The 26,496-nt window shown below is 43.9% G+C and overlaps 1 protein-coding gene across 2 annotated transcripts; it reads right to left on the bottom strand.

The window, feature by feature from the left end:
• Positions 1 to 3,265: 3,265 nt before the first annotated feature.
• LOC142031968 (alpha-1-antiproteinase 2-like) lies at positions 3,266 to 12,957 on the bottom strand. Of its 2 annotated transcripts, XM_075029915.1 has the most exons (6): positions 12,901 to 12,944; positions 10,917 to 10,986; positions 7,363 to 8,025; positions 6,094 to 6,364; positions 4,131 to 4,278; positions 3,266 to 3,492 (listed from the first exon to the last, which is right to left on the bottom strand). In XM_075029915.1, exons 3-6 carry the CDS (start codon positions 8,009 to 8,011, stop codon positions 3,298 to 3,300), a joined length of 1,263 nt encoding a protein of 420 aa, XP_074886016.1. In that variant the 5' UTR covers positions 8,012 to 8,025; positions 10,917 to 10,986; positions 12,901 to 12,944; the 3' UTR covers positions 3,266 to 3,297. The 2 variants fall into 2 exon arrangements, with proteins under 2 accessions (XP_074886016.1, XP_074886015.1); XM_075029914.1 differs by lacking the exon at positions 10,917 to 10,986 and having other exon boundaries at positions 12,901 to 12,957.
• Between the last annotated feature and the right edge of the window lie 13,539 nt (positions 12,958 to 26,496).

The following is a 26,496-nucleotide window of genomic DNA, read 5'->3' as shown; positions in this document are numbered from 1 at the left end:
GGGGCTGAAGGATGTGGGGTGGGATGCGAGGGGAGTTTTTGTTCCCTTCCTCCAGGTACAGCCTTGGACGATGGTGAGAAAAGAGCAAAACATACCCCAAACGTCTCCTTCCAGAAACGGTGTGTGAGCTGGGGAGGCTGTTGCAGTCTTGGGACGTGGTACCTGGAGCACTTGAAGGCTGTTGGGCTACAGCTGATGGCACGGCCCTGGTGCAGTCAATGAAACGGGGCTTCCCACCTGGCCAGGGGACAACCGGGTCACCCAAACCTGGGATCACCACAAGCGCAGCTGTGAGTCCCATCCCCACGCTCATTAGCTGCGTCAACGGCTAATGAACCTGGTCATTAATTGTTCCGGAGACGTGCCTCTGGCTCGTTTGTATCCACGCATTGCTCGTTCCACCGAATGGGAGTAGCTCAGCGGCCCGAAGCCCTGCCTTTCTGCCCAGCCTTCCGCTCTGCTGCGAGTGCCCTTGAGGTGGTCTGCAGGAGGCAGGGAGTCCCGTTGCCCTCCCGCCCTCCATTTCTTGGGAAGGAGGAGGGCAGGACCCGCTGGTGGGGCAGGTGCTACAGCTGAGCTGGCAGCGTCCACCTCCCGCATGAACAAACGGCACCGGCGGGTGGGAGGGATAAAATGTTAGTCTGCAGGAGGGAAGAGTGGGAGGCTGTGAAAAAGATCTGGTGCGGAGAGGAAACGCGAAGAGCGAGCATAATAGGGAAAATCTGTTTGGTGTTGCCTGCGGCGACGAGAGCAGGATTAGGAGAGTGGGACTTGGTGGATGGGGGGGAGAGATGAGAACGGGCCACATAACAAATGGTGCAGCGCAGCACGGACGTAGGCAGGGAGCAAGCTGTCTGCTGCTCTTTTGTGCTAACTGTGGTGCCTGCGTCTTCTTCAACACTGTCTCTGGCAAATCCTGCAGTGGAAAATCACAGCACGATGTCAATACACCAGGAGCTGTTGCCTGATGAAGCAAGTCTGGCAGACGGCTGCTGGCCGCCGATCTTGACATTGGCAGGAAATCCCCTGTGAGAAGAGCAGACACCCCTCATCACCACCGCTCTGTCTTCCCATGGCCAGCACGGACGTACCACGTCACTCACCGTCCCTGCAACCTCTCCAACGCATTTTACAAACGCAGAGAGATCATGTAGGAGATGCAGTGAGAGGAGAAGCCCAGGCTGTGGAGTGCCAGTTCTGCGTGGAGCATGCCTGCCCCTGCACCTCCCTCCTGCAGCCCTGTGGGCTCATTTTACTGGAATATGGGAGGAAAACAGAATTCCTGCATCCTGCTTCTGAAGGGAGCATGTGTCTGTGAGAGCACCAAGATACCGAGGGTAGGAAAGAAAGGAGTCCCCTTCCCAAAACACGGATTAACAGCCTGCAAAAGCTGATATAGCTGATGTGAGGGATTCTCTTGATCTTCAAATCTCTCCCAGAACCACATGGGGACAACTTTCCTCCTACTGTGCTGTATTTCTATGTATATGTCTCCATCCACTCCAAAATGGTTTACAAGGGAGCGAGCAATATTTAGTCTTGCAGCTGCCACAGGTAACTGTGCATCTGGGACCTCTGTTTCTTCTGCATTTCTTGCTGTAAACTGAGGATCACTCTACTAAAATCAATTATGTCAGTTTTTCAACAGGTGCAAATTGGTGCGACTCTAGGGAATTCAATGCAAAGCTAAGGATCTCTCCTTGAGCTTTCTCATCCCTGAAGGTTTTACTGTTGCTTTGCTGAATGCCTGTTCTTTAACAGCAGTTAACAATAGGGGTGATAATGGCTAAGACTGACCCTATGAATGCTGCACTGTGCAGTCGTATTTCAGGAAGACAAGAAACCTGCACAGTCAGATAGGGTGCCTTATAAATTATTGCTGTGTGGATGTCAGGCCACAAAGCCACACAAACAGATGGAGGTGAGTGCAGGAAGGAGCCAGGAAGATGATGTAGTGCACATGTATCTCTTTCACTGGGAGTCCTGCCATCAATGCAAGTTGATCATACACTTGTCTATACAGAGAATGTCTACTCAAAAAACGCTGTCAAGCACCATGTATGACGGCTAACAGGAGCTTTTTACCAGGAACACAGAGCAGAAAGGGGGCTTTCCTTTTGACTGTGAAAGGGGAGACCGTGCTTTGCACCAGACTGACAAAATTACATTTGCTTTTAATTTCACAGAGGGCACAAAAGACCTTGCTGAGGCTGTGTTAGCTTCCCAAGCCGTTTGACTGCTCCCAACATGATTCCTGATGCCGTGACACCATTTCATCTCCTTTCAAAACACACAACTGTAGAGAAGAAAGGGGCAACTGTGCTCTTTCTGGTACCTGTTGCCAAGGCAGGTCTCTTGAAAGCAGTTACTGGCCAGTCCTCAAGCTGTCCTACCTGGGTGCCTGCCACCGCTCCCTAAGTCAGGCGATCTGCTTATTGGGTGCTCCCTACCTACTTTTTTTGGCCATAAAAGGACAGCACTTGAAATAGCTACAATTTTCTAGACCTTCATTATAAGTTTTCCACAAATCTCAGCTGACAGTATGCTTGTGCAATTGCCATCCAAATACCTCACCTGCCCATCCAGCTACATCCTCCTTCTGACCACTGATGGATGTATGTGTGAGGACTCAGCTACTTGCATGTGCTATCTAAGTCCATCGAATTGGCAATACGTGGTTGAAAGTCTTCAGGTTCAAGAGCAGATTTGATCCTCCTGCCCTGTTTTGAGCTGCAAGAAACTCAGGAAGATTTGCTGCTAGATTAATACTGAAAATGGTAAAAGGTTTCTGGTAGATAAAAGGTTCTATGTTGAAGACAGCTTTTCACATTCCCAGTGCTACCTCCATTAGAAGCTTCAGTTTTCCGTGACCCTGCATTGTTGATCCAACTCTTCCCATCTCTTGTTTACTTACTTATGGTAAATTACAACTACTTCTGCTTTGTTTGCAAGAGCATTAATCATTTTATCTGCTATTCTGGCTGACAACTACATATTAAGCAGGAGTCTTCCATTGTAATACAAATGTCTCTCTGAATGCTGGCAAATCTTAGGTCTTTCCTTGGCTTTCAGTCAAGTAAAAAAAGGCATTCTTTGCTAGCTGAATTTAAAACATTTTCTTTGCTTCCTCTTAAGCAAGTGTCATGGTCAATACCAACAGTTTTTGATAATGGCATGGAATGAAAACTTTTGCTAAAAAAGAACCATATACTAAGCTGGTACAAATGGAAATAAATCACGTCATGCAGTTTCACATCTTCTTTAATCAGTAATAGCAAGCAGAATTCATATGTCAATTCAGCTAGTGATAGTCGGGTTAACTATTTTTCCTATGAAGAGTGTACTGTTTGTATCTCTATCAAAAATCAGCATGAGGAAGGGATGGTTGAATTCAATGGTTGGAGGAAGAGACACTGTCATTATTTCAGCAGCAGTTGCTGCTGCCGCCTCAGTACCTCTCTCATCAACATCCAGAGCAGCTTTATGTACAACCTACGAAGAAAGAAAACAGACAGTCATTCTGGGCAGACAACAGCCACCTGAGAGATGAATCAGACCCATTTTAAAGCAGCCCTGCTTTGGAGGATCCACTGAGAAGTGAGTAGAGCCAGCAGAGATGTGAGTTGTGGTGTTGTAGTCATGGCTGCTTTAAATGAGGACCAGGACAGAGCTACAGAAATGTCCTAAAAAAAAAAAGAAGTCCCATACTATTTTTCCTCTGTCCCAAAGATTGGATGAAGGATGGAGGCTCCACTTGTAACAGTTTGTCTGCACCTCTGAAACTCAGTCTCCAGGGTGGGAGGATAGGCTGTGGTGTGCCCAGGAGCATTAGCATCTCCCTTCGAGGAGCCGGGGGTTGATGTTCCTCTCATGCTCCAGATACTGCCCAAGAAATCTTGGCTGATACCAGTCTTGGAAAAAACAGATGTGCAGCAAACTAATCTGATTTCCATTGTCACCAAGGGCCAAACTCCTGTTATAAGCTTGCAGGCTGAGGCCAGAGTGAGCCCAGCTGCAGGCAAGCTGGGAAGCTGGGAGCTATGTTTAGCTGGTGTTTCTGGTTGGTACTACAGAGGGGTTTTCCTGCATGTTCGTGAAAGAAAGGAGAGGGCCAATAGCCGTGGACTTACTTTAGAAACCTTCAGATCTGGGGTGCCGGTGATGCCAGAGAGATCTGCCTGGTCAGTGAACACATCCACCATTCCCATCTTGCTAAGGGTGTTCATTATTTCATAGCTCCCAGAAATAGAAAATTTGGGGAAGTAGAGGCTCAGCAGGCTGTTAGGTGGAAGAGGAACACAGAAGGTGGTGAGAAGGATTTTTCACTGAGGTAACTGATGGTGAGAAAGCTGTGTAATTCCCATGAGTGTCAAACCCCAGGGGGTTGGACCCTGAGTGTACAATGAGCACTAATTCAATTGCTGGTGCTTCTCATTGTAATACAGGCACTGTCATTCTTCTTCATCATGGTCGTCGTCATCATCATCAATATCTATCTGGTGTTTTGCTTCAGCAAATATGAGAGCACTCTGCAAAGGAGGACGGTAATGACAGCCCCTCTTTACAGCCAGAGAAGATGAGGTGCAGAGGTGACAGCCCACGTTGCTCAAGCAGGTGGAGACCTGAAGTGGGGCACAGACAGAGTCTGCATGGGGATAATTGTGGCAAACCCCAGCACTTTAAAGCAAAGCAGTGTTCTTGGCATAACTGTGGCATTTGGCATGGCTCTAGGGAAGGTCTGTGCCCTGTTGCCTGCACCTTTGGACAACCTATCCTTTAACCGTCTTCCTCCCCTGGGCTGGCCATGATCAAGTTCACCTTTGTGAGCTATCTGTAGGCAGTTCCTGCTTAGTATGCTTTCTGTTGGATTTCTCTTCATGCACTGTCTAGGGATCCTCAGAGCCTCCAAGTCACCTACTGCAGTGATTACCCTTTAGGTACCTCAAGTCTTTTGCTGTCTCCCCCAAGGAGAGCTTGGGTTGAATAGCAAAACAGATGGGATCCAAACCCCACTGCTGTAGCCTTTATGTGATACTGCCCAGTGCACTAGAAGATGGTGGGACCAAGTGTATTAGCACTGGCATCAACATAATAGTAGAACTGAAATTGCCATTTGGTTCTCATAGCCTCTCCCATGAAGAACTTATTTCGATGTTGATCCTGAAGGAACTTGCACCAAGAAGTCATTTAGACAAGGCTTTTCCTGATTTTGCAGCTGAGAATTATACATTTTTATTTTTCGTATTTGAGGTATCACATTATTAGCTCATATCCAATTTGCCACTCATTATGTTTTTATTAACTGTGCTGGCATTTCTATAATGATGCACCAAGAATCATGGGTGTGAACTGCACAGCCTTATTAGTTCTGAATCAGAGCAGAGCTTGGTAAATTAGGCACATATTAACTTGGTATTACTCATCTACGGCTGCTAAGATCTCTTCCCTCCCAGACAAACAAGGTTGTAAAACGTGTTAGCTGATGTTAGTGTCAATGGTAGGAGCTAACAGAACCTCATTAGATTTTTATAGTTTCAAAACCAAAATGCCAGAAAATCAGGACACCCACAATTAATCACTAGCCTGTTCTAACAATCACCGAGTGCTGGACTGGTTCTTGTAAGGAAGATATTTGTGTAGAACATATTACGTATGTATGCATTACTACAAACTGTTTAAGTTATGGTTTATTTAAGGTTTAGACATATGTCTGAGTCATGGTGTGTCGGTGACATATGAGAGGTAAAACACATTAGCTGAAACCTCAGTATAGGAGATTTGCCTTAGAATTGCCACCTTCCCACTCAGTCAATGGACTGTTTTAGAAATGCCAGCCTAGGCTTGCCATTCAGGGCTCCTGGGAGCCCATCAGGATGGTCTCCACTCTCGTGGGGGGAGCAGCAAGTCACTCAGGCATCAACAAGAGAACAGTAAAATACCAATCAGCTGCAAGATTTTTACAGCTAGGGCGCATAAGCCAAAAATAACCCACTCAGTTCCCAGAATCAGCAAGTTCATAGTGTTTGCATTCCCCAAAAAAAGAAAAAAGACTATAAATCCAAGTGCTGCTGCAGCTGACTGGCAGAAGATTACCTCTGGAACAGATGGTCTGACCATTTCCGGACGGTTTCCTTGACCAGAGTTTGCTCTAACTGCTTCATTTTCCCTTTTGGTGGCAGAACCAGAAATGCAGTAGCACTCCCATTATAATGAAGCCGTACCACAGTGCATGACAGCTCTTCATCAAAATAGAAGTCAAATCTGCCCGTCTGATGCATCATAGGGACTTTCACAGTAGTTTCAGCATCCACAAAGAACTCCCTTTCTTCGGTATGCTCTGGTTTAAAAGGCTTTTCCCAGTTGCCTGATACAGAGAAGGAGAATGCAACTGAATATCCCATGTCCCATCCCATCATAAACTGAATTTTATATAACTAGTAATAATATTCACCTATTCCTCCATTTGTTAAATTCAGAATTTTCAAACATAACATTTTAAAATGTGTATCACGGTAAGGCAAGAATCTTTTACCTGGTCAATAGAGTGCATCTGATTCCAATTTCCCTTAATTTTTCAGATGCCGGTAATGAACTAATTAGGCATTTTCTTTGTGCCTGCCACTACTTTTCTGTTCAGGTCATATACGTGGCCTTTCTGTAAGTTGTCATTTAAGGGCTTTCCTGACATCATCTGTGTACTCCTATACTGTCTGCATTTCATGTCTATTGACTTTAATCATAAGCCTCAATTTGTAGATAAAATTAATGTAGGATCTCATATCTGAGTGCTGTTATGTCAGGCTTAAGAGCACATCATCTAACCCACATCAGAAATGCACTGTGTTTCCACTTTGTTCCTTAAAATGTCCTCCCCTGTTCATCACTAGCTTCTTCCGTATATAAATATGTTAGTGTGGATACATAAAGGACCCTGATAGGAAAAAAAAAAGGAAAATTTAGTAAATTAGGCCATTGAATCATGCATACTTTTAAAGACAGGCATTAAAAGGATTAGGTCATGCATGCGTCTCAGCGCCTTCACTGAAAATTAGAAGAACACAGAGCAATCAGATTTATGGCTAAACCCACAAAAGCAAGCTCAGGCTGCATGAGAGGCTGTGGCTTGGAGCAGAGCTCCCACGGCTGCCACGAAGAGAACGAAGCCTGTGTGGTGCCCGACTGCCTCCCCATGCTGAGCGGGGTCCTACCACCTCTCCACCACCTCCAGTGTGCCATTAGGGGCTCTTCTGGCCCAGTAAAGAGCATTTGAATTTTCCTCCAGAGCAACTTCCAAATGTAGTAGCTGACATTAGATCCATTGATAAGAATGAATAACGTGAATGCGAATCCTAAAGGACTTACCTTTAAAGAAAACAAAGCTAGCCAGAAGCATTACAGTCTGTGGATCCATGTCCTTGACCAAATCAGTAATTTTCCCATGTGTTTTCCTCTCTATATAATCATTGATCTGCTTCTCAGCCTCCGTAGGATTGTAAAAGTCAGTGGTGAAAGCCTCCAGCTGATACAGAGCTTTGGCATCATCTAAAAACTTTTTTACAGGTTTCAGCTTCTCTGTCAGAAAGATGGCATTCCCCATGTTAAGCTGGACCCCGCTCTCAGGATGGCTCAGCATGTGGATGAGGTTGTGGAAGCCTTCATGTATCTCTTTCTCCTGAATCTCTGTAAGGTTGAAGGCGAGTCCTTCCAAGATCTGAGTCTGAGTGGTTGATCTAGCCCCTAAGGCCAGCATTGCAAATGCAGTGGAGATGCTTACAGGAGAGAAGAAAATGTTCTTATTAGGTGCCTCCAGTGTAACCTCTTTAAAAAATTGAAATGCAAAGTCAGCATTGTTTGGCACTAGTTTAAGGCAAGCAATTGCTTCAACTCTGTGATGCATGTGGTGTTTCGGTTCATCTGGATCATGTCCATTGTGGTGGCGGGGTAGGAGCTGACCATGGGCAACAGCATGAAGCCCAGCCAGTAGCAAACTCATGTAGAATGTGGTCTTCATCTTGTATTAAAAACCTATGGAAAAAAGGAGAAGCTGTTACTAAGGTAAGTAAATTAATGAAGTAGAAATAGTTATTCTGTCATTCCCACTGAATAAGAAATCTTGTCTCTTTCTTTTGTCCTCAGTATCCATGTTCTCCAACTCTTGCCAGACTTTTTTTAATTTTCCCAGGCCTCCTGGCAAGCCTCCCCACAACTGTTTCTGCCACCCTCACCCTAAATACCTGCAAAGGCAAAATTCATCATGGATTAGCTGAATACACAGCACCCTCAGCAGGCCAGAGAATGGAGCATATTCCATCAGGAAACACACCATGGCTAATCACTGGAGGACTGTGATACCACTGTGCTTTTGACACTAATGGTCTAAGATAATTCCTGGAAAGCGCATCATAGAAGAAGTCTGGATGTTTTGTGAGTAAAGGGAGAAAGAGGAAATTCATGCAAGTGGGCAGCCATCAGTAGCTACATACAAACAGAATTTGAGCAAACAGGCATGAAGGAGATCTTTAAATAACTTTTGGTCAGATTGATAAGGCAACCTATTTCAAGAGAGGACAAATGGCGGCAGCTGTTTTTCAGTAGCAAACTGAATATAAAGCCCTATGTCTCTAAGGAATAGGTGCTCTTTCTTTCTGAATAAAAATGATGTAATTCTTTGAATAAGAACCTGAAGTAATGTGTTGTCTCTTAATAGACAAACCAAACCATTGGAGTGGGTTCATTTTCAGCACAGCAGAAGGAGTCAATGTCATTAACAAAACCAAGGCCTTTTTATCAGATGCTCTGCTGGTCAAAGGGAGATAACTTTTATCAACCTGCTTCGCTTGGCTGTGGTAGCTACATTCCTTTGCAATGCTGACACCTGCACTGTATAAGCTCTTACAAAGGGACCTTGGAAATATGGATATGAATGTCCCAGTGGGCCTCATTTCTGAGGGGGAATCCAGGGCAAGGAAATGGTGAGAGAGTTGCAAAGTATTTGGGGAGATAATAAGCCAGATTTGCTAAAACTTGTGCAGGGAGAGACACATTAAACCAATTGCACCTTTCTGCTCTGGCATGATTCAACTTGAGAGACTGTCATCAGAAAGTGCTATGCTCACAGTTCTGCTTTCTCTGTAGCATCAGAGGGAGCAATTTGTATTAGTAGTTGAATATCCAGTTACAGTTAGAACTGTGTAAGAACAAAAAAACATTTTTGAGCTATAATCAAATATTCAAACATTTACGTGTTTGATATAAGTATTTCTAAAAAGCAGGCCTATTTGCAAAAACACCTACTGTGTTACTGACAAATGGAAGATCTATAAGGGTTCTTGGTAACTACATTTTCAATTACTGTGCACAGCAGTTTTAAATTATAATTTGGCCTCCTCTGATTTTGACATTGAAATAATACTTCTCAATATATCTAGCTACTTGTAACTCAATGTAAGAGCTCTGGTTCTGAATGTTTAAAACTGCTATCAGTGAGCCAATGTATTCGTTAGACTTTGAAAAGAAATCAACTCCCAGACAAAAGCATCAGAGCTAAGCCTAATCTATTTCCACGTATCCAGCAGGCTGATTCAGAAGCTGCCTCTGGATAAATTATTCACTGTGAACTATTTACTCAGCTGTAGTCATAATTTATTAAGAATAACATGAATACCAAAGAATGAAACATTTCATTTTAAACATAAATCACCACAGGTTCCCAATTTCATCACATTTAATATTTATTACAAAACACAGAAGATAGCTGGACTTTTCTATATATACATTGAACTGCCAATTTCTATTTATTTGGAATGCAAAGTAGACATGGAATTTAACTGACCTGGCCTCAAAATTATGGCTAATGGATATAGCATGGTTTTGCTGTAAGGGTTCTGTAAAATATTGGTTACAGTTTTCTGAAGGTTTTTTTCCTATCCTGATATTTTTGCTCTACGTAGTTATGACATGTTTGTATTTTATGGTTAATTTATGTACTTTCATGGAATTAATTTCATTTTATTACAGCTCTGATTTCACAGATAATTAAATACAATCTCAATCTGAATCATCCATCTCTTACTCAGTACTGGCCAATCACAAACAGTCAAGTCTCATGAGTCAGCCCTCACAAAAATCTTGATGATGGTTGATTTTAAAATCATAAGATTATAAAAGACCAAGCAGCTGCAGTTTGTAGAGGCCTTTTTTGTTGTTTAAGTCTTGAAGATACAAGTGGCCCACTCTATTAGGCCCTTCTTTGAAACTTAAAGGTACTTCTATAATAGGATTTGCATCCTGTAAGCCTTTAGAATATGATTGGGGATTGTTACTTCATACTTTATATTTACTATTCCATTTGATATTATTGTGGCTTCTAGGTTAGCAAGTGATCAGCCAGTGATAAATTTACAATAGAGACCCTTTCAGTAGGAAGCAGAAGATGCAGATTCTCCTGTGGTCTTAATGATTGAGGGATTTTTCAACCAAGCATACTTGTTAACAATTTATTAAAAAGCAAAGAGCTGAGAACCTGTGCTAAAAAGCCCTTATGGAATTCCCTGAGGGAGCTAATTTTCCAGGAAGCTTACTATCTTAAGACCTTTACTCATATAATCTCCAGAAAAACAGTTTCTCCATAAACGTGGGAGTAGAAGTGAAAAGCTTTTAAATTCTAACTCCAAATCTATACTGACTCGTTGAATAGCCTGGAAGGAAACCTGCTTACCTCTCTGCCTCTTTTCTTCTCTTTGTCTATGTTACACAATGACAATATATTTGTGGCATTCAAGAAAAGGTTGCGTCCATGAAGAGCTTTCAATCAAACCAGACAATGGCACAAGAGCATGCCAACACCTGCATGATAGTGTTCCTTTAAGCAATTTATCTGTAATAGACTTGCTGATAACAATTGTTGAATATGTTACCTCTTCCCTATCACACAATCTTCCCTACCATGCAATCCAGAATGGCAGTACTTATTTGGGGCAGTATATCCTAGAAAGAAAATGGAGAAAACTGGGATTAGCTGAAGTTACCCTAGAATAATTCCACCTGGAAGTGAGCTGGACTAAGTTTTCTGACTGACAGAACCTGCTTCTTTGTGGATATAGCTAATTTGTACACTGTAGGGCTGATTTTTATCTCTGTTATTTGGAGAGACAATTCTGAAGACAATTTTCTGCCTTTGGAGTGCCATTTAATAGTCTAGGAGATGAATATTCATCCCATGCTACTTCTGTAAGGGGTCCTCACCGATAATCTCATTTCAGACAACATGAAAATTTGCACTGCTCAAAAACATATGCAGGCAGCAATAGAAAAGCTGTTTGCTCACCAGATGGTGCTGCTTCCCTCCTGATTGCTTCTAAATGAGGAAATCAGAGAAATCTGTTTCCTGAAAGCTGCACTGTGAGGGCACCAGGCACATCAAGACATGGCCCACCACCACAAGTGGTGTCTGCTGAACTAATCTCAGCTACTCAGGGCCACATCCAAAAGAAATCACCCAAGTACACAAGAAGAGTCACAAAAGAAAGGCTTGACTAGTCACATCTGTGTGTGAGAAAATTACTTCAGAAGCCTACTGTCCAGGACTGCCTACTCACAGGAGCAGTACAAACTCACATGGCTTTCCTGGCTGGGCAGAAAGCTCTTTGTGTACCTCATTGTATGCACCTGGACATGCTTAGGGGCCTTTCCAGACTGATCAGCTAGACATTTACTTCTCTTGTGATTCAGAGTTTTGATGCCTCTGTGCTTGAGGCCCCTGAGAAGATTGCAAGCACAAGCCAAGGGCATTGGATTCTGCAGAGAATCCAACCGCTGTGACTATTTCATTAAAAGCAATTGCTTTTGCAGCAGAAACATGGCACCAAGTTTACACTATCCTTTAGAAATCTGTGTGACTGTTCACAGAGCTGTTCCCAGTGTCATCTGTCTTCTGTAAGACAGCTTAGCATTGGAGAGCTCACCCGGGAAGCGCACCCTCCGAGAGTGGCATCACTCGCTTCTAGGCCTCCTTTTACCTGGAAACAGGTGAACACGAGCTCTCAGCCTTCTACCAGGCCACCATCAGTATTTGCTGTTGAACCTGAGATACTGCACATACTCAGGGATGAAGCATCACTGAGGCCAGAGGATAAAAAAGAAGGTAAGAAAGAACCAGTGCAGCGGTTAAGGCAGTCAGGTGGGACAGAGGAGATTTTCTTCTCTCTACAAAGCAGCAGCAGTCCCAAGAACAGATCAGACCAGGTTCCCAGTTTCTAGTTTCCAGTGTGCACCTGACCACTGCCCAGTTTCTGGCTCCATGAACAGGTTGGCCTCAGCTTTGATCTTAGCTCCCCTGAGCATGTGGAGAACACCATTTTCTCTCCTTCCTGCTTAATGATCCTGTAATCTGATGATTAGAGCAATAAGGAGATGTCTGATCTAAAAGGGAAGCAGACAGATATCCCATTCCCTAAGTAAAGATATTTCTTGTAGACCTTGAATTACTTAAAAAGAATCACCAATACATTAAAAAGAAAAAGCTCTAAGCACCCATTCTCAGGCTTTTAATGGAGCAGAGCCTGTTTCTTCTAGCAGGAGGTACATCTGGGAAAGACCCATTTTTAGGTGCTTAGGATTTACTGGCTCCAGAGATCACCTTGCTTCACCGCAAGGCCCTACTCTGGCCTTTAGATTCTTACTCCTCCTGCCAGCCACCTGACAAAGTGCAGGCAACTCCATGCCTAAATTGTGATGACTTTATATCCAGCTGACCCAATAAAAGCCTCTTTACCACTGGAACAATTACTAAGACAGATTTCAATATAAGATACAACCGTAGGAAAGACTTAAAATCAATTGCATGCAACAAGAAGATACACTTTTGAAGTCTTTGTAGGAAATAAAAAAATCACAACTTACAGCAGCTTCCAAGGATCCTGCTGTCTTCTCTAGGACTACTCTGCAGCTCCCTCTCTTATTTATACTGTTAAATAGCATTATGAAACAAAGCGTCCTCTAGAAAACATTAACCAGGACAGACAAGTGTTATTACTTTAGGAATGGTGCAGAGTAAACAGTGAAGACAATTTTTGGGGGAAGGCACATGATTTTTGCTGTACGTGCATGGCCAAACCCTGCCTTTGCTTACAACAGTCATAAGAGTCCTCCTGCATTTCTGCACATCCTCCTGCTGGGAATCCAGCCCCTCACTCTAGCAAATATTTCACGTGCATCATTAACTTCTGTAAACTGCATGAATTATACAGTAGAAGTAGTGAAATGAGTAAAATTAAACAACACATACATTACTAGACAAGAGCCTGAGGAAAAGACAGCTGGATGCATGCTGCAACCAGCTCTCATCTTAGTATTTTGCACTGAGATATTTTTGCTGCTTCTGCACCAGACTTTTAATAGCGTTTTTTTGGCATATTTGTTTTAAATGATCCACTATTTCTCAATTATCTACATTGCCATTAATAAGGGCCAATTTCTAGGGACATCGCTAGTAAACTTAAAATTAAAGCAGTAGTATTGATGTTCGTAGTGGCTGAGGGTTGCTATAGGGATGGCGACATGATGGCAGAGATGGGCACTCAGGAGCCCGTGGTACCCAGCACACCCCAGCCAGATTGGTGTCACCTAGTACCTCATGAAGCAATGGATTGAAGGACAAACTGTTGCCCTGTGCTCCACAAGTGTGGGCTGGCACAAGGTGCAGGCACTGCAGAAATGCAGGCAAGGAAGTGTCAGGCTGGTACACCAGAGCATGCTTTCACCCGGAGGTGGACCCATATGGTCAGGCCACCTGTGCTTTACATGATCCCTCCTTAAAGCCAAACTCCATGCTGGAGGCTGTGCTCCTGCAGCACCCATGGAGGGGCAACTACAGGGGCTGTGCTAATGTGGGTATAACTGAGGGACTGAAAAAAGCTCACAGGTCAGTGCCCAGCTGAACACCTTCCAACCAGGTGGAGCATCCCCTTGGGAGGTAGGCGATTGCAGGAGAAAAGGTGCTATACTTCACAGACTCGTAGAATCGTAGAATTGTTTAGGTTGGAAAAGACCTTTAAGATCATCCAGTTCAACCGTAAACCTCACCCTGCCAACTCCACCACTAAACCATGTCCCCAAGCACCACATCTACACATCTTTTAAATACCTCCAGGGATGGTGACTCAACCACTTCCCTGGGCAGCCTGTTCCAATGCTGGAAAACCCTTTCAGTGAAGAAATGTCTCCTAATATCCAACCTAAACCTCCTCTGGTACAACTTGAGGCCGTTTCCTCCCGTCCTATCACTTGTTACTTAGGAGAAGAGACTGACACACACCTTGCTACAACCTGCTTTCAGGTAGTTGTACAGAGCGAGAAGGTCTCCCCTCAGCCTCCTTTTCTCCAGGCTAAACAGCCCCAGTTCCCTCAACCGCTTGTTGTAAGACACATGCTCTAGACCCTCCACCAGCTTCGTTGCCCTTCTTTGGATGTGCTCCAGCACCTCAATGTCTTTCTTGTAGTGAAACTGTCTTTTCTTGTAGTGTACTTTAAGGGAAGAGTCTTTCAGAAAGAAAAGCTTTGCAATAATGGGATAACTAGTCTTGGTGGGCTTTTCCTCTGGGCCATTCCTCAGGGGTTAGGGGCAAATGGAAGCATTTATTTTCCTCTGTTTTCCAGCATGTATCCTTACATATGTGAAACTACCAGCAAGTGCAGCAGGGAGGGTTCCATGCACACACAGCTGTTGGAGCTCCTGCAAATCCTTTCTTTCCTGGCTTCTCCTCTCTTTCTCCTCTGTGGGTGCCTTTCACCCGTGCAAAGCTAAGTAGAGCAGCTCAGTATGAGTTTTGATCCAGGCTGCTAGAACATGTGTTTGAATTGTTTACCAGCTGGTAAAACAGCAGCTGGGCACCTGTAGCCTGTTTCTCTTTAAAGTAACAAATGAAAACAGCCTCTGAAGTTACAGAGCCTTACCTAGAACATGTCCAGACTGAAGATGAATAATACATGCACCAAGAAACAAACGAGAACACAATTAGAAAAAAAGTGCAGCTATGAGTAAACCTGCTGAGAAAAGTGAAGAAAAACACAATTGACTTAACATGTCTGTTTACAAGCAGCTTAGTCCTGCAATTGAAAGTGCCCTTTACCTGCTGACATTTCTGTGGGAGTGCAAGAGGGAAAACGAATGAAATAAAATCTAATCCATATCAATATCCAATGTTATATGCAATGCGATAGACAATTTTTCTCCTCTCATGTATACAACAGCTTCATCCAATCATAAAAATTATCCTGAAATTTGCAGGGACTCTGTTTCAATATTTGATAGCAGAATATGTTGCATATGAATTTGCAGCTCTCTTTTTGTGCAGGCAGCGGGATTATGTAGGCACTTCTCTGATATTTTGAAAGACAGCTCGTTAGGAATCCTTCCACTTGTTCATCTTGTCTGGAACATCAGGTGTCTTATTACTTTGAAACACAAGTTACTTGGTTTTTTTTTTTTATAATTATTTTTATTATTGCAGGATCTTAAGAATACTATTTCATTTTCAGTAAACTGGCAAATTAACAAGAGTCATCCAGCATGAATTCCCTTGGAAACAGGCTGACTGTAGTCCAAAAAGAATTAATTATTTAAATTAGAAGAACTGTATGCTTGCTTCTCTGGCAGAGAAGTACTTTCAACTTTTTAAAATGTTTAACTAATTACCCTGAAAGCCATTTTAAAACATGATGGGTTGCTGTTCTGGTGATGCCCTCTGGAGTACAGAGAGCACATGTGTCCCTCCTACAATAGTACTGAGATTAAATGTCAGCGCGGAGCTGGTGAAGGCTGTATCTTTCTCTCCACTGCCAGGCTATGTTTAATTTGTGGAGCTCTGTTTCTTGGTGTGTTTCAAGGGGAAATGCACTCATGGTTATGTAAGTAGTTCAGCAGTGACCTGCTGGAACAAGTTACCCACAGTGCCCATACAGATCAGGTACAACTGTGTCAAGTGTCTGCTCCAGTCCTTCCAAGCGAAAATAGGGCAGACCTTCACTTTCAAGTTGCTCCTTCCTTGATTTCATTGTGTACACTGGTCTTGCCCCCTGCCAGTCCCACACAGTATGTCTGGGCTCACTCCAAAAGGGAGTGTCTCGCTCAGATGTTAATTCCAGCTCCAATAAGGGAACACACACATAGCATTGTCCCCCAAGCCACCGCACTGAGTCCCTACCTTTGCTTTCACTCTAGCATCAGTTTCTTTCTGCAATGTAGTAAAGACCCTCCGGGTCCCAAGGAGACTTTTACTTTCCACCACTTCTGAAATTTGGCTTTGAGTTTGCTTCCTCCTCTTCTCAGGATGTGGTTTCACAATTGCTTTAACCTGACCAAAGTGCAGGATGCCGCTGCCAGAGGCATCTCACCTTCCTGCATCCCTGCCATCTCTCCAGGATGGTCACGGGCCTGGAGCCCAGGACAAGTGGGGAGAGGGTGGGAGACATGGGCTTATTCAGCCTGGAGAAGAGAAGGCGAAGGGGGAGGCTATACCTGCTGTCTGTCCTCCCCTATGTAACGGGCTACATTAGGTTACATTAGAAGATAGACCCAGAGGTGCACAGTGGTAGTGTGCAAGGCAGGGGACGCAAGCTGCAGCAAGGTAAGTGCAAACGAGATATAAGGAAAATAATGTTCACAGGGAGGGGAAACACAAGGGCAGGTCACCCTGTGAGGACGTGAAATTGCCGTCCTTGGAGACATCCAAAACCTGGCTGGACATGGCCGTGAGCAACCTGAGCTAGATTCCAGGCTGGTGCTGCTGGGAGCAGGTGGTGGGATTGGATGACCTCCAGAGGTGCTTTCCAACCCAAATTTTTCTACTTTTCTAATAAAAATGACTGTGAAACCATGCTCTCAGGAGCCCCTGTCTCCACTCGCACTGCAGGTTTGCACCTCACCCTGCAGAGAAACCTCCCTCTGCTTCTCACCGCATGACTCCAGAGGCTTTTCCCTGAAACACTCAGCCCCCCCAGGAAGGTGTCATCTCCCTCGTCCTCTGGCATGCCCCAGCAGAGCCAGCACAAGGCAAGCAGACAGCCTGCCTCCCGGCTGCCCAGACGCAGGCTCTGCCAGAGTGCAGCACACAGTATGCACACTGGGAACAAACAAATCTGGTGGACCATCTGCCGTGCTCCTAGCACGCCACAGCCGTGGCAGGCAGCATGCACCCCTCCGTGATGCTGCCTGGGCTCAGGCTTGCAGCACTGCACAGGACTGACTGTGCTTTTCTCCTCAGAGACTTCGAAAATTTCTGGCACTGATCATGACCTCAGTAGGGATCCATGTAGCTGCCTTGATTTCTCTAGAGCTGCCTGTAATTAAGACCTGCTAATGATATGCTTTTTAAAATCCTGCATGGGAGGGGAGAAGGAAAATGGTGAACCTTGGAACAGGCAAACTTGAATGGGCTATTTCAAAATTAGAAGTAAGTTGCTGCCACAGAAACACTTGATACTGCATTTTCCTTCATATCTCTCATTAAGATGGTAATTTTTCCGATGTGTCCTTGGTGGGGCATTCAAGCAGTTGAGATTTAACTCCATTTGTTTCCTTAGAGATGCAGGAAGCATGACTGTGGGTGTCTCAACTGGTCTGATTCTTTGCTGTCTAGCCTCAGGACAAGATAAAGCATCTCCAAAGATGAACTTGTGTGATTGTGGTGGGGAGACCTGTCTCTGATTATTGACAAAATCTCATAGCACAGAGGAACAGAGTTTGGAAAATGTTCAAATGCATGCTAATTTGTTTTGTACATTTACATTTACATTTTTTTGTTATCTGAGTAGACAGGTTCTGCTCTCTTGTGCCATGAATAAACAATATAGGAGTGGGTCTGAGAACAAACGTTGACAGTTCTCTATCTTTCATCTGGGTAAATTTCATTCCTCCCTGTGTCTATTTGCAATTGTTGCCTCTGGAGAACCATGGGGAAGAGGAAGATACAGTGAACCTGTTGCTTCTGTGCTCTAAAATTATGTGATCTGAACATACTCAGTGTTAGATCTTTATTTTGATAATGATCAATTCTTTCACCAAAGAAAAGCCCTAGGTTTCTGCAGGTTTAAAATGTCTGCACACCTCTTGCCCTGTGCTGTGAGATGGATGATCCATAAGAGATTTAAACCCTGAAAGCTGCCCAGAAGGTACCAACTTCTGCACATGCCCTGTGGATACACTTTCTTCTTTCAAATCCCTCCTTAAAAAGCACATTACCTCTGCCAAGATGCCTTTAGATGCCTCTGAAATGGCTAGGAAATTGGAGACTGGCCACTTACAGAAATACCCAGCAGACTGAAAACTAGCTTATTAATTAGCTTGATTTTAAACCCTGTAAGTCTACCATCACCTGTGTGTTAGGCTGATTGCGCCAGCATTTGCATTGTCTTCTCTTCCCCCAGAATCTCATTTTTTGTCCCACCCACCATCTATAGTGATTATCATGTACTTAGACACCACAGAAACAGGTAGTACGGGATACTGCAGGTGATAAAATCTGGGACTCTTGGATGGGCTGTCACATGCCAGGCGCCTTGGCAGGACACATTAACTGTGAACTCCTACAGTTGGGAAATGCCAGGACGAAGGTGGCCGTGATGTGCTTTTTGGCCAGAGATGGGACTGCTGGAGTCCTGCTCTGCTGACAGTGATTTGACGTTACATTTCTCCAGAGGCAAAACTGGAGCCCCCCAGTTTCTGTACCTGGCTGCTGCACCCTGCCCCTGGGCTGCACTCTGCCTCCCCCTCCTGTCATACCTGGTGCCTTTATACCAGTGATAATGAAAATATTGAATCACCCTATGCCCAGAGCACACCCCCCAAGAAGCCTGATTTCTCCTTAATGCTGGGTCACTAAAACCTTTGAAAATGGTTTCCAATCTCGCACCAATCTTGCAGCACATATTTCTGTACCTTATGTAAGAATATGTCATGTAAGTCAATAACGCCTTACTAAACCTAAATATAACCTAGCTATTGCTTAGCTAAGCTGTACTTTAGCTCAACTATTTCCTAATGACAAGGCTTGTTACTCTGCCATTGGAGGGAATTAGGTTGGTCTGATGTGGTTTGTTTTTGACAAAACCATTTTTGTTTTGTCATCCTGCTTTTTTTCTTGCTATTTATCATCTTGTTATTTTCTAGATGCCTTACTAATATTTCCAGCATTTTTCCAAGAACTGGAGTTGGGCGGAGTGGCCTATAATTCCCTAAGTCTTTTTTTTCTCTCTCTCTTTTTTTTTTTTGAAGAAAGATATTTTTTATGCTTGTCCAATGCTCTGAAAATTAATTGCTTTTTTTTTAAGGTTGGCTTATTTTCACTTAGAAGCACACAGTCTCCTCTGCCCCTTTGCAGAGGCTGGGAGGGACCTGTGGAGCTCAGAGGGGCTACAGGGTAGGGAGTTGGGGAAAGCTGGGGAAGGCTGTAAATGGAGGCAGATGTGTGTGAGGGTGACCCCACATACATACTTTTACTCTCCACTTCCCCAAACTACTGCTTGAGTAGGAATTACACATAACAGTAAAGACGAAGTTGTGTCTGTTTATGTAGAACTCATTATAATCAATGCTGGCAGTGTTAACTTCTCCAGCTGAAGGTTTTTAATTAGTAACAGATTAACCACCATGGAAATACACCTTAATAGCCACCTTCTGTTGTTGATGTGAACACACTTCACTGTCCCACTGTAATCAATGAATCCAAGGTAAACAGTATGTATTGCCAAGTACAGAGTTTTCCCAAAGGATTTACTGTTTCCCCCAGATCAAGAGTGCTGCTGGTTGGCCTATCAACAAATAAAGGGAGGCAAAGGGTGATCATCCGTACTGAAGGGGGAACCGATCCTGCTCCTGCATGTATGTGAGGATCTCCTGCAGCAATCATCATCTCTCCTGCGTGGAGCACAGCCTTAGGAACAGCTTGCAGTGAAAGAATGAGAAGTAACCCTCACCTTTTGAATGTGAGAGATGAGTTCATCAAGAACTACTTGTAGATATGAAGTCTTTGTAAGAGCTTTGTCCCCTGAACAGACAAATCATGGATGCTTTTCACTGAGCAAACAGGGGTGTTCTTGCACTCTTGGCACAAGAAAATGTCTCCCAGTACCGTTGCGGGAAGATGGTGGAAAGACCACGCACCATCAGGACGTCCAAGCAAACTGACTGGCCAGTCCTGCGCATCGCTGTCCCAACAGCCAGATAACTGAGGCATAGCAGTTCGGTCTTATCTTTAATTAAAAAAAAAAGCCAAATAAAATAAATCTTGTTCCGGCAGACGTCTGTCCTTGGTCTAATCCAAGCAAGCCATGAGATGGCGCTGTGGATTGCGTGGGCACAGCAGAGCAGGAATTGTCGTGTTGAGCTGAGCTAAGGCTGGGGTGGGAGCTGGTGGTGACGCTCCCACCAAGGAGGCACAGAGAGAGTGGTCGCAGTTGTCCCTAGAGCGTATGAAGGTTCTTAGCTAGGCATGATGCATTATTAACTTATTTTTCATCAAAACCAAAGAGAATTGCCTGGGTCTGCTGATGAAATGTAGGTAGGCAGACCCTTCCTAAAGTATGTATGGGACTTACCCAGAGGTATGTCCAGGCATTGCTCACCTGCTTGGAACAGCACCTTCACTTCCCAGTAATTCTCAACAAGCATGGGCTGCTTTGGTGAGTACTTTGGTCCCATTCATTTTCCTGAGCAGGTCCATTAGCTCATGCTAATTGAACAATCTTGGGCTACACAAACATTTGCTGCTACTCAGAAAAAGAAACCTGTAATAAAGATTAAAGCATTTAAGTGACTATATTGTTTTAAATATTATAGAATACTTTGCATGCATGTAGACAAAGTCTTTATTCATGACCACTAAAAGTTGCTGTTTGTATTGATAAGGAGACTGGTGGCAATATCTGGCACTTACATGCATTAATTAGGGTAACTGAGTGAAGATTTTGGCACAAGTTTAGTTTCACTTCCTTGTATTTATGACATGCTTAAACCAATATCAGCTTACACACACTACATAATTGCCCATATGCTCTAGAAATGCTGTGCAGTGAAAGTTATTAGTTCCCTGCCCTCAACTTCAAGCTTAAAATATGCTGTGGTGATCTGTTAAACCCACAGAAAAGTATGGAAGTACACATGGGAGAGAATGCGCAGAAAAATAGCAAGGTTCAGCCTGAAAGATGTGTGAATAGTTTCAGTGAAATGTAGTATGGAAAAGATTCAGTATGAACTTTTACTGAAAACATAAATAAGAATGATTGATGACTGAATATCAGTATCTATTCCATTTCCCCATGGTGCGTAAGAATTTTCCCAGTACATAAGTGGTAAATAAAAAAGAGAAATCTCTCTGAGGAGGCAGCAAACCGGGTGATCTATAGCATTCAACAAGGGGAAACAGATTTTTAAAACTGGTTTTGCCAGATAATTTGGTCTTACTACATCTTTTTTCCTTAGCAAGCACATCATGAATACAGAGCTATTTTACTGCTGGGCAGCAAACCAGCTGGTACCTAGGACCCACTATCTACACTAGACTTGTTTTAGGGGAGCTTGCCTTTGGACTGGGTGTCTCCCAGCACTGAGCAGACATGCTGGGAGCTCCTGGAAGGCATCACCCCATCCAGCTTCACCCAGAGGAGAGCCAGCTCCCACCCCGGGGCTCTGGTGTCTACACAGCCTGTTATTGCTGCCCTAAAGGCATCCCATATTTCTGACTCTTTGTTTTCTTTGTTGCTTAGTCCTCCAGTCAAGGGAAAAGTAAGCTATGGTGCATAATTCAGTGCTTTATCCCCATCTAAAATATCCACAGAGAAAGGAGCAGCTGCAGGTTTACTTGTGAAACTGTTTTTCCCCATGGCTCAGAATTTCTTCTGGATGGTTATCTTCTGTCCCGTCTCTTCGTTTGTGCTTTATCAGATGGGGTGAAAATCCCACTGACATTTCCCAGGGAAGATAACCACAGAGGAAGGCCCAGCAGCCGATCACCCTCACCCAGGGTGTTCCTAATACATTGTCCTCCTGGAGGTAATGCATTTGTTTGGTGATCTGCAGAAAAATCCTCTTCCTCAGGGAGTTCAGCAACGCTTTTCTCCAGTTGGCTTCTAGCAATTGAAGACAGAATAGAAAAGCTTATGTTTTCAGTGTTTAGATGTTTGTCTTAATCGCCAAAGAGAAGAAAATGTCAGCTTTTCACACTTTCTCTCTAGAATGAAAACTGAAAGAAGAGTCAGAAAATGGTTTGGGTTTTTTTTTCAGCAGTGTATACTGAAAAAAGCCATTTAATCTTTCCCAGAATAGGAAATTGAGCTTTGCTTTGCACAGACCAAGCAAGTCTTCATTTCAGTGTGAGCTGTTCATGGCTCACTGGGGAGCCCTTACTCCCCATCCATGTTTCGGCTAGTCTGCAATGCATCCTTACGCCTGGAGATAACCCAGCCTCAGGAAGGGTCAAGGGAAGCCACTCTGCCCTGGCAGCAGGGTGCAAGGGGTGTGAGAGCTCATCTGGGTACCACAGCTCACAGGATGCACTATGCTTGGTCGAATGGATGCAGAAACATGCTGCTAGCTGATACCAGAGAAAACATTCTGTTTTGCTTTTCCTGAGTGAAGTCTTTGCCAGTTTATACCCATAGCCATTAAAAATATACATTTTGATGTAATTATATTGGTTTTGCTGAAAAGAATGGTTCAACTTATATCTTTTTCACTTGTCCCCTGGTATTTTTATCAGCATCTGGACTACATTTGGAGACTGCACTGTTGTAGTTGGGAAGATTACACAAGCTTGAATGCTATTTTTCTCTTGGGGTTTCTCAACTGTGGTATGTTTTCTGCAGAATCAGAAGTACTGGCACTTTCTGAAAAAAAAAGAAGCAGCTACAGTTTATAATGATCTTTATTATATTTGAATACTATTTTGCCATTACCTTTGTATTTTTTCTACCTTCTTCCTTCTGACCAGTAGTACTATCTGGAACATTTGTAGGTATTTGTAGAATCATCAAATGGTTTGGGTTGGAAGGGACCTTTAAAGGCCATGTAGTCCAACCCGCCTGCAATGAGCAGGGACATCTTCAACTAGATCAGGTTGCTCAGAGCCCCGACCAACCTGGCCTTGAATGTTTCCAGGGTTGCGGCAACTACGTCTCTGGGCAACCTGTTCCAGTGTCTCAGGACCTTGCATCTGCAGGACCTTGCATCTCATAAGGTTCACATGGGACCACTTCTCGAGCTCGTCCAGGTCCCTCTGAATGGCATCCCATCCCCTCAGGCTTGTCAATGACACCACTCAGCTTGGAGTCATCTGCAAATTTGCTGAGGGTGCATTTGATCCCACTGTCTATGTCACTGATGAAGATATTAAACAGTACTAGTCCAAATATGGACCCCTGAGGGACATGCCTCATCACTGATGTCCATCCAGACATTGAGTCATTGACCACTACTCTCTGGAGGCAACCATCCAGCCTATTCCTTATCCACAGTATAGTCCATCCATCAAATCTATGTCTCTCCAATGTAGAGAGAAGGATGTTGTGGGGGACTGTGTCACAAGCCTTACAGAAGTCCAGATAGATGATATCCATATCTCTTCCCTTGTCCACTGATGTAGTCATTCCATCATAGAAGGCCACTAAGGCAGGACTTGCCCTTGGTGAAGCCATGCTGGCTGTCTCGAATCACCTCCCTGTCCTCCATGTGCCTTAGCATAGCTTCTAGGAGGATCTGTTCCATGATCTTCCCGGGCACAGAGGTGAGGCTGACAGGTCAGTAGTTCCCAGGGTCCTCCTTTCTACTCTTTTTAAAAATGAGTGCAATGTTTTCCTTTTTCCAGTCACCAGGGACTTCACCTGACTGGCATGAGTTTTCAAATATCATGGAGAGTGGCTTGGCAACTACATCAGCCAATTTCCTCAGGACTCTCAGATGCATCTCATCAGGTCCCATAGACTTATGTATGTTCAGGTTCCTCAGGTGGTCATGAACCCGATCTTCTCTTACAGTGGGAGGGACTTTGCTCCCACAGTCCCTGCCTTGAGGTCCATCCACTCGAGAAGTGTGGGAGGAGAGATTGCCAGTGAAGACTGAGGCAAAAAATGTTGCTGAGTACCTCAGTCTTCTCCTTGTCTGTTGTTACCAGTTTGCCAGTCGTGTTCATTGGGGCGGGGTACACTTTCTTTTCTGGCTGACATACCTGTAGAAGGCCTTATTATTATTCTTTGTGTCCCTTGCCAAATTCAGCTCCAGCTGTGCCTTGGCCTTTGTGACCCCATCCCTACACAACTGGGCAATGTCCCTATAGTGTTCCCAGGATACCTGCCCCTGCTTCCACTGCCAGTGAATTTCCTTCTTGCCCTTTAGTTTGACCAGCAGGTCTTGATAAGACATGTTAAATACTGTATACAACTATATATGTAGTATATAACATTACAATTCTACTTCTATCAGATGTATGCAATACAGGTCTAACATCTCCATGGTGACCGTGCATTATGAATTCTCTTGGGAAGTCCCTGGTGATAATACTGTGCTGGGTCTCGTTGTACAAGTACCTGAAAGTGAAACACCCGTGCATTCTTCAATAGCTCTTCAATGAATTTCTCAACATTTTTAAAACAGTGTAATCATGTCTTTAAAAGTTACTTGTAACATTGTTTGCACTAAATTGCTTTTAAACAGGTGATCAGCCACTGGAACTCCAGATACTCTTCCCTGGGAAAAATTTTCCTGGTTCAAGCATCTTTAGGGAAATGTGAAAACTTTTAGAGTTGAGACTACAGGTAGCATTAGAAATTTGACACTCTTTAGACTTTGCCAAAGGTTTGCTGGTATTTCTAGCATCAGTAGAGCTCAGAACCATATAACCATTGAATTTATAATTGTATGTTTGCAAATTAAGATCTTTTAGAAGTACCCTTAACACTATTGTTGCTGCAAATGATAAAATTGGCCAAGGTATCTAATTTTTATATGCTTTCTTACAAACACGTGCTATAGATCACGCTTCTCAGAGAAAGAGTTACCGCACTCATGTTCCTAAATGCTCATCAGTATTCACTACGTTGCAGCTAAAACCTGCATGCTCCCTCTATCTGAAAAGCCTCAGGATTATGTCTCTGGAGTTTATATCTCATCCAATTTCCTAATTTAGAGAGCTGTCAGCATTTTTCTGGCTCTATGTAAGAGGCTCCAAGTGCTGGGTCAGGGAGGGCCACAAGCTCCTAGAAGAAGGTACTTTCCTCCAAGGTGTCCCTTAGCTGGAGTCGTTGCTCACAGCACGTGCTCCTGAGTGGGGAGGCAGCATCACACAGTGTCCCCAGGACCTTCTTGGCACCTCCAGCCTGGGAGAGCTGGGTGACATCAGTGAGTGAGACCTGGCAGGACTGCACCTACTATTCTTGCATTGCGCTTCCTACAATTGAGAAAGAAGTTGTTGACAAGAATTATTGCCTTTTCTGCAGGATTAAAACTTTGGCTTCACCACTGATTTTCTCATGTGTTTTCTGCTTTTTATAGTTACTGATTTGCTGCTTAGTTTTGGTGAAATGCCAAAGGTCACTAGAAAAAGCTTCCTCAAAAACATCTTTCACATCTGTAGCAGCTGCAGCCACTTATCAATGAACATGATATTTCCCATATTTAATTTTATGAGGACATTTTATGAATAATTTAGCATCTTAATGAGATGACACAAGCTTGTGCCTATCTTCTTTTCCTCAGCTCTCTGGCAAATTAAAGAAAAAGTCTTCTGGTGTTCAGCTCAGCATGGCAGATCTCTTACCCAATGCTAATGCTGCAAAAGCAGTAGAAGTGTTGATAGGGAGAAGAAAATGTTTCAGAAATTATTGTTGTTTGACTTACACAGTGTGTGTCATCAGGCTGGTATCTTTGTGATGATCATCCGTGCCTGAGGTACTGAGCAGGAGGGATGGTAGCAGTGAAAGATCCCAGGAAGCCAGAAAGCATTACAGACACACAGGAGTTTCTGAACTCACACTTTGCTGCTGGTCAGGGAGGTCAGGCGGAGGAATGGGTTTGCTACCGACATGAGGTTGCTTTCCTGTATTTGCTCTGGTCCTGTCATGTGATAGAAGGAATTCACCCCCTCTAGAAAAGGGTGTGCTTTTCACTATGTGCCTTCCTAGACCTGAGGAAAAAAGCTTCTTATGTTTCTGTTCAGCTCATCCTGCCATCTGTATATTCCTCTGCCACGTTATCAGCTGCCTGAGCAACCCATGACTTTTGTTTTTCCAGCATGACTCTAAGTTGTGACTCTAAGTTGTCTGGATACAAGCTGGAAAAACCCCCACTCTGAGAACTCAGTCTCACTTCCAACCACAGATATTCATATACTTGAGATAAGCAACATCCAGCATTTTTTTCAAAATAAAGACAAGGTGCCTCCCCAAAAGCAAATGTAAATATAGTAACACGGAATATCCCCACAGGGGATCTGTCATGGTTTAACCCCAGCC

The sequence above is a fragment of the Buteo buteo genome, chromosome 6 (genome assembly GCF_964188355.1).
Source record: "Buteo buteo chromosome 6, bButBut1.hap1.1, whole genome shotgun sequence".
NCBI classification, from domain to species: domain Eukaryota; kingdom Metazoa; phylum Chordata; class Aves; order Accipitriformes; family Accipitridae; genus Buteo; species Buteo buteo.
Note: the sequence above shows the minus strand (reverse complement) of the source record. Positions and strands in the feature narration are given on the sequence as shown.

What these genes read in the sequence shown, in the direction of transcription:
- LOC142031968 (XM_075029914.1), bottom strand. Translation starts at nt 8,011, where the DNA reads ATGAAGACCACATTCTACATGAGTTTGCTACTGGCTGGGCTTCATGCT. An exon ending in TAGCTTTGTTTTCTTTAAAG is followed by an intron (nt 6,365 to 7,362) that starts GTAAGTCCTTTA and finishes TCTCTGTATCAG; the next exon opens with GCAACTGGGAAAAGCCTTTT. An exon ending in TCAGACCATCTGTTCCAGAG is followed by an intron (nt 4,279 to 6,093) that starts GTAATCTTCTGC and finishes TCCACCTAACAG; the next exon opens with CCTGCTGAGCCTCTACTTCC.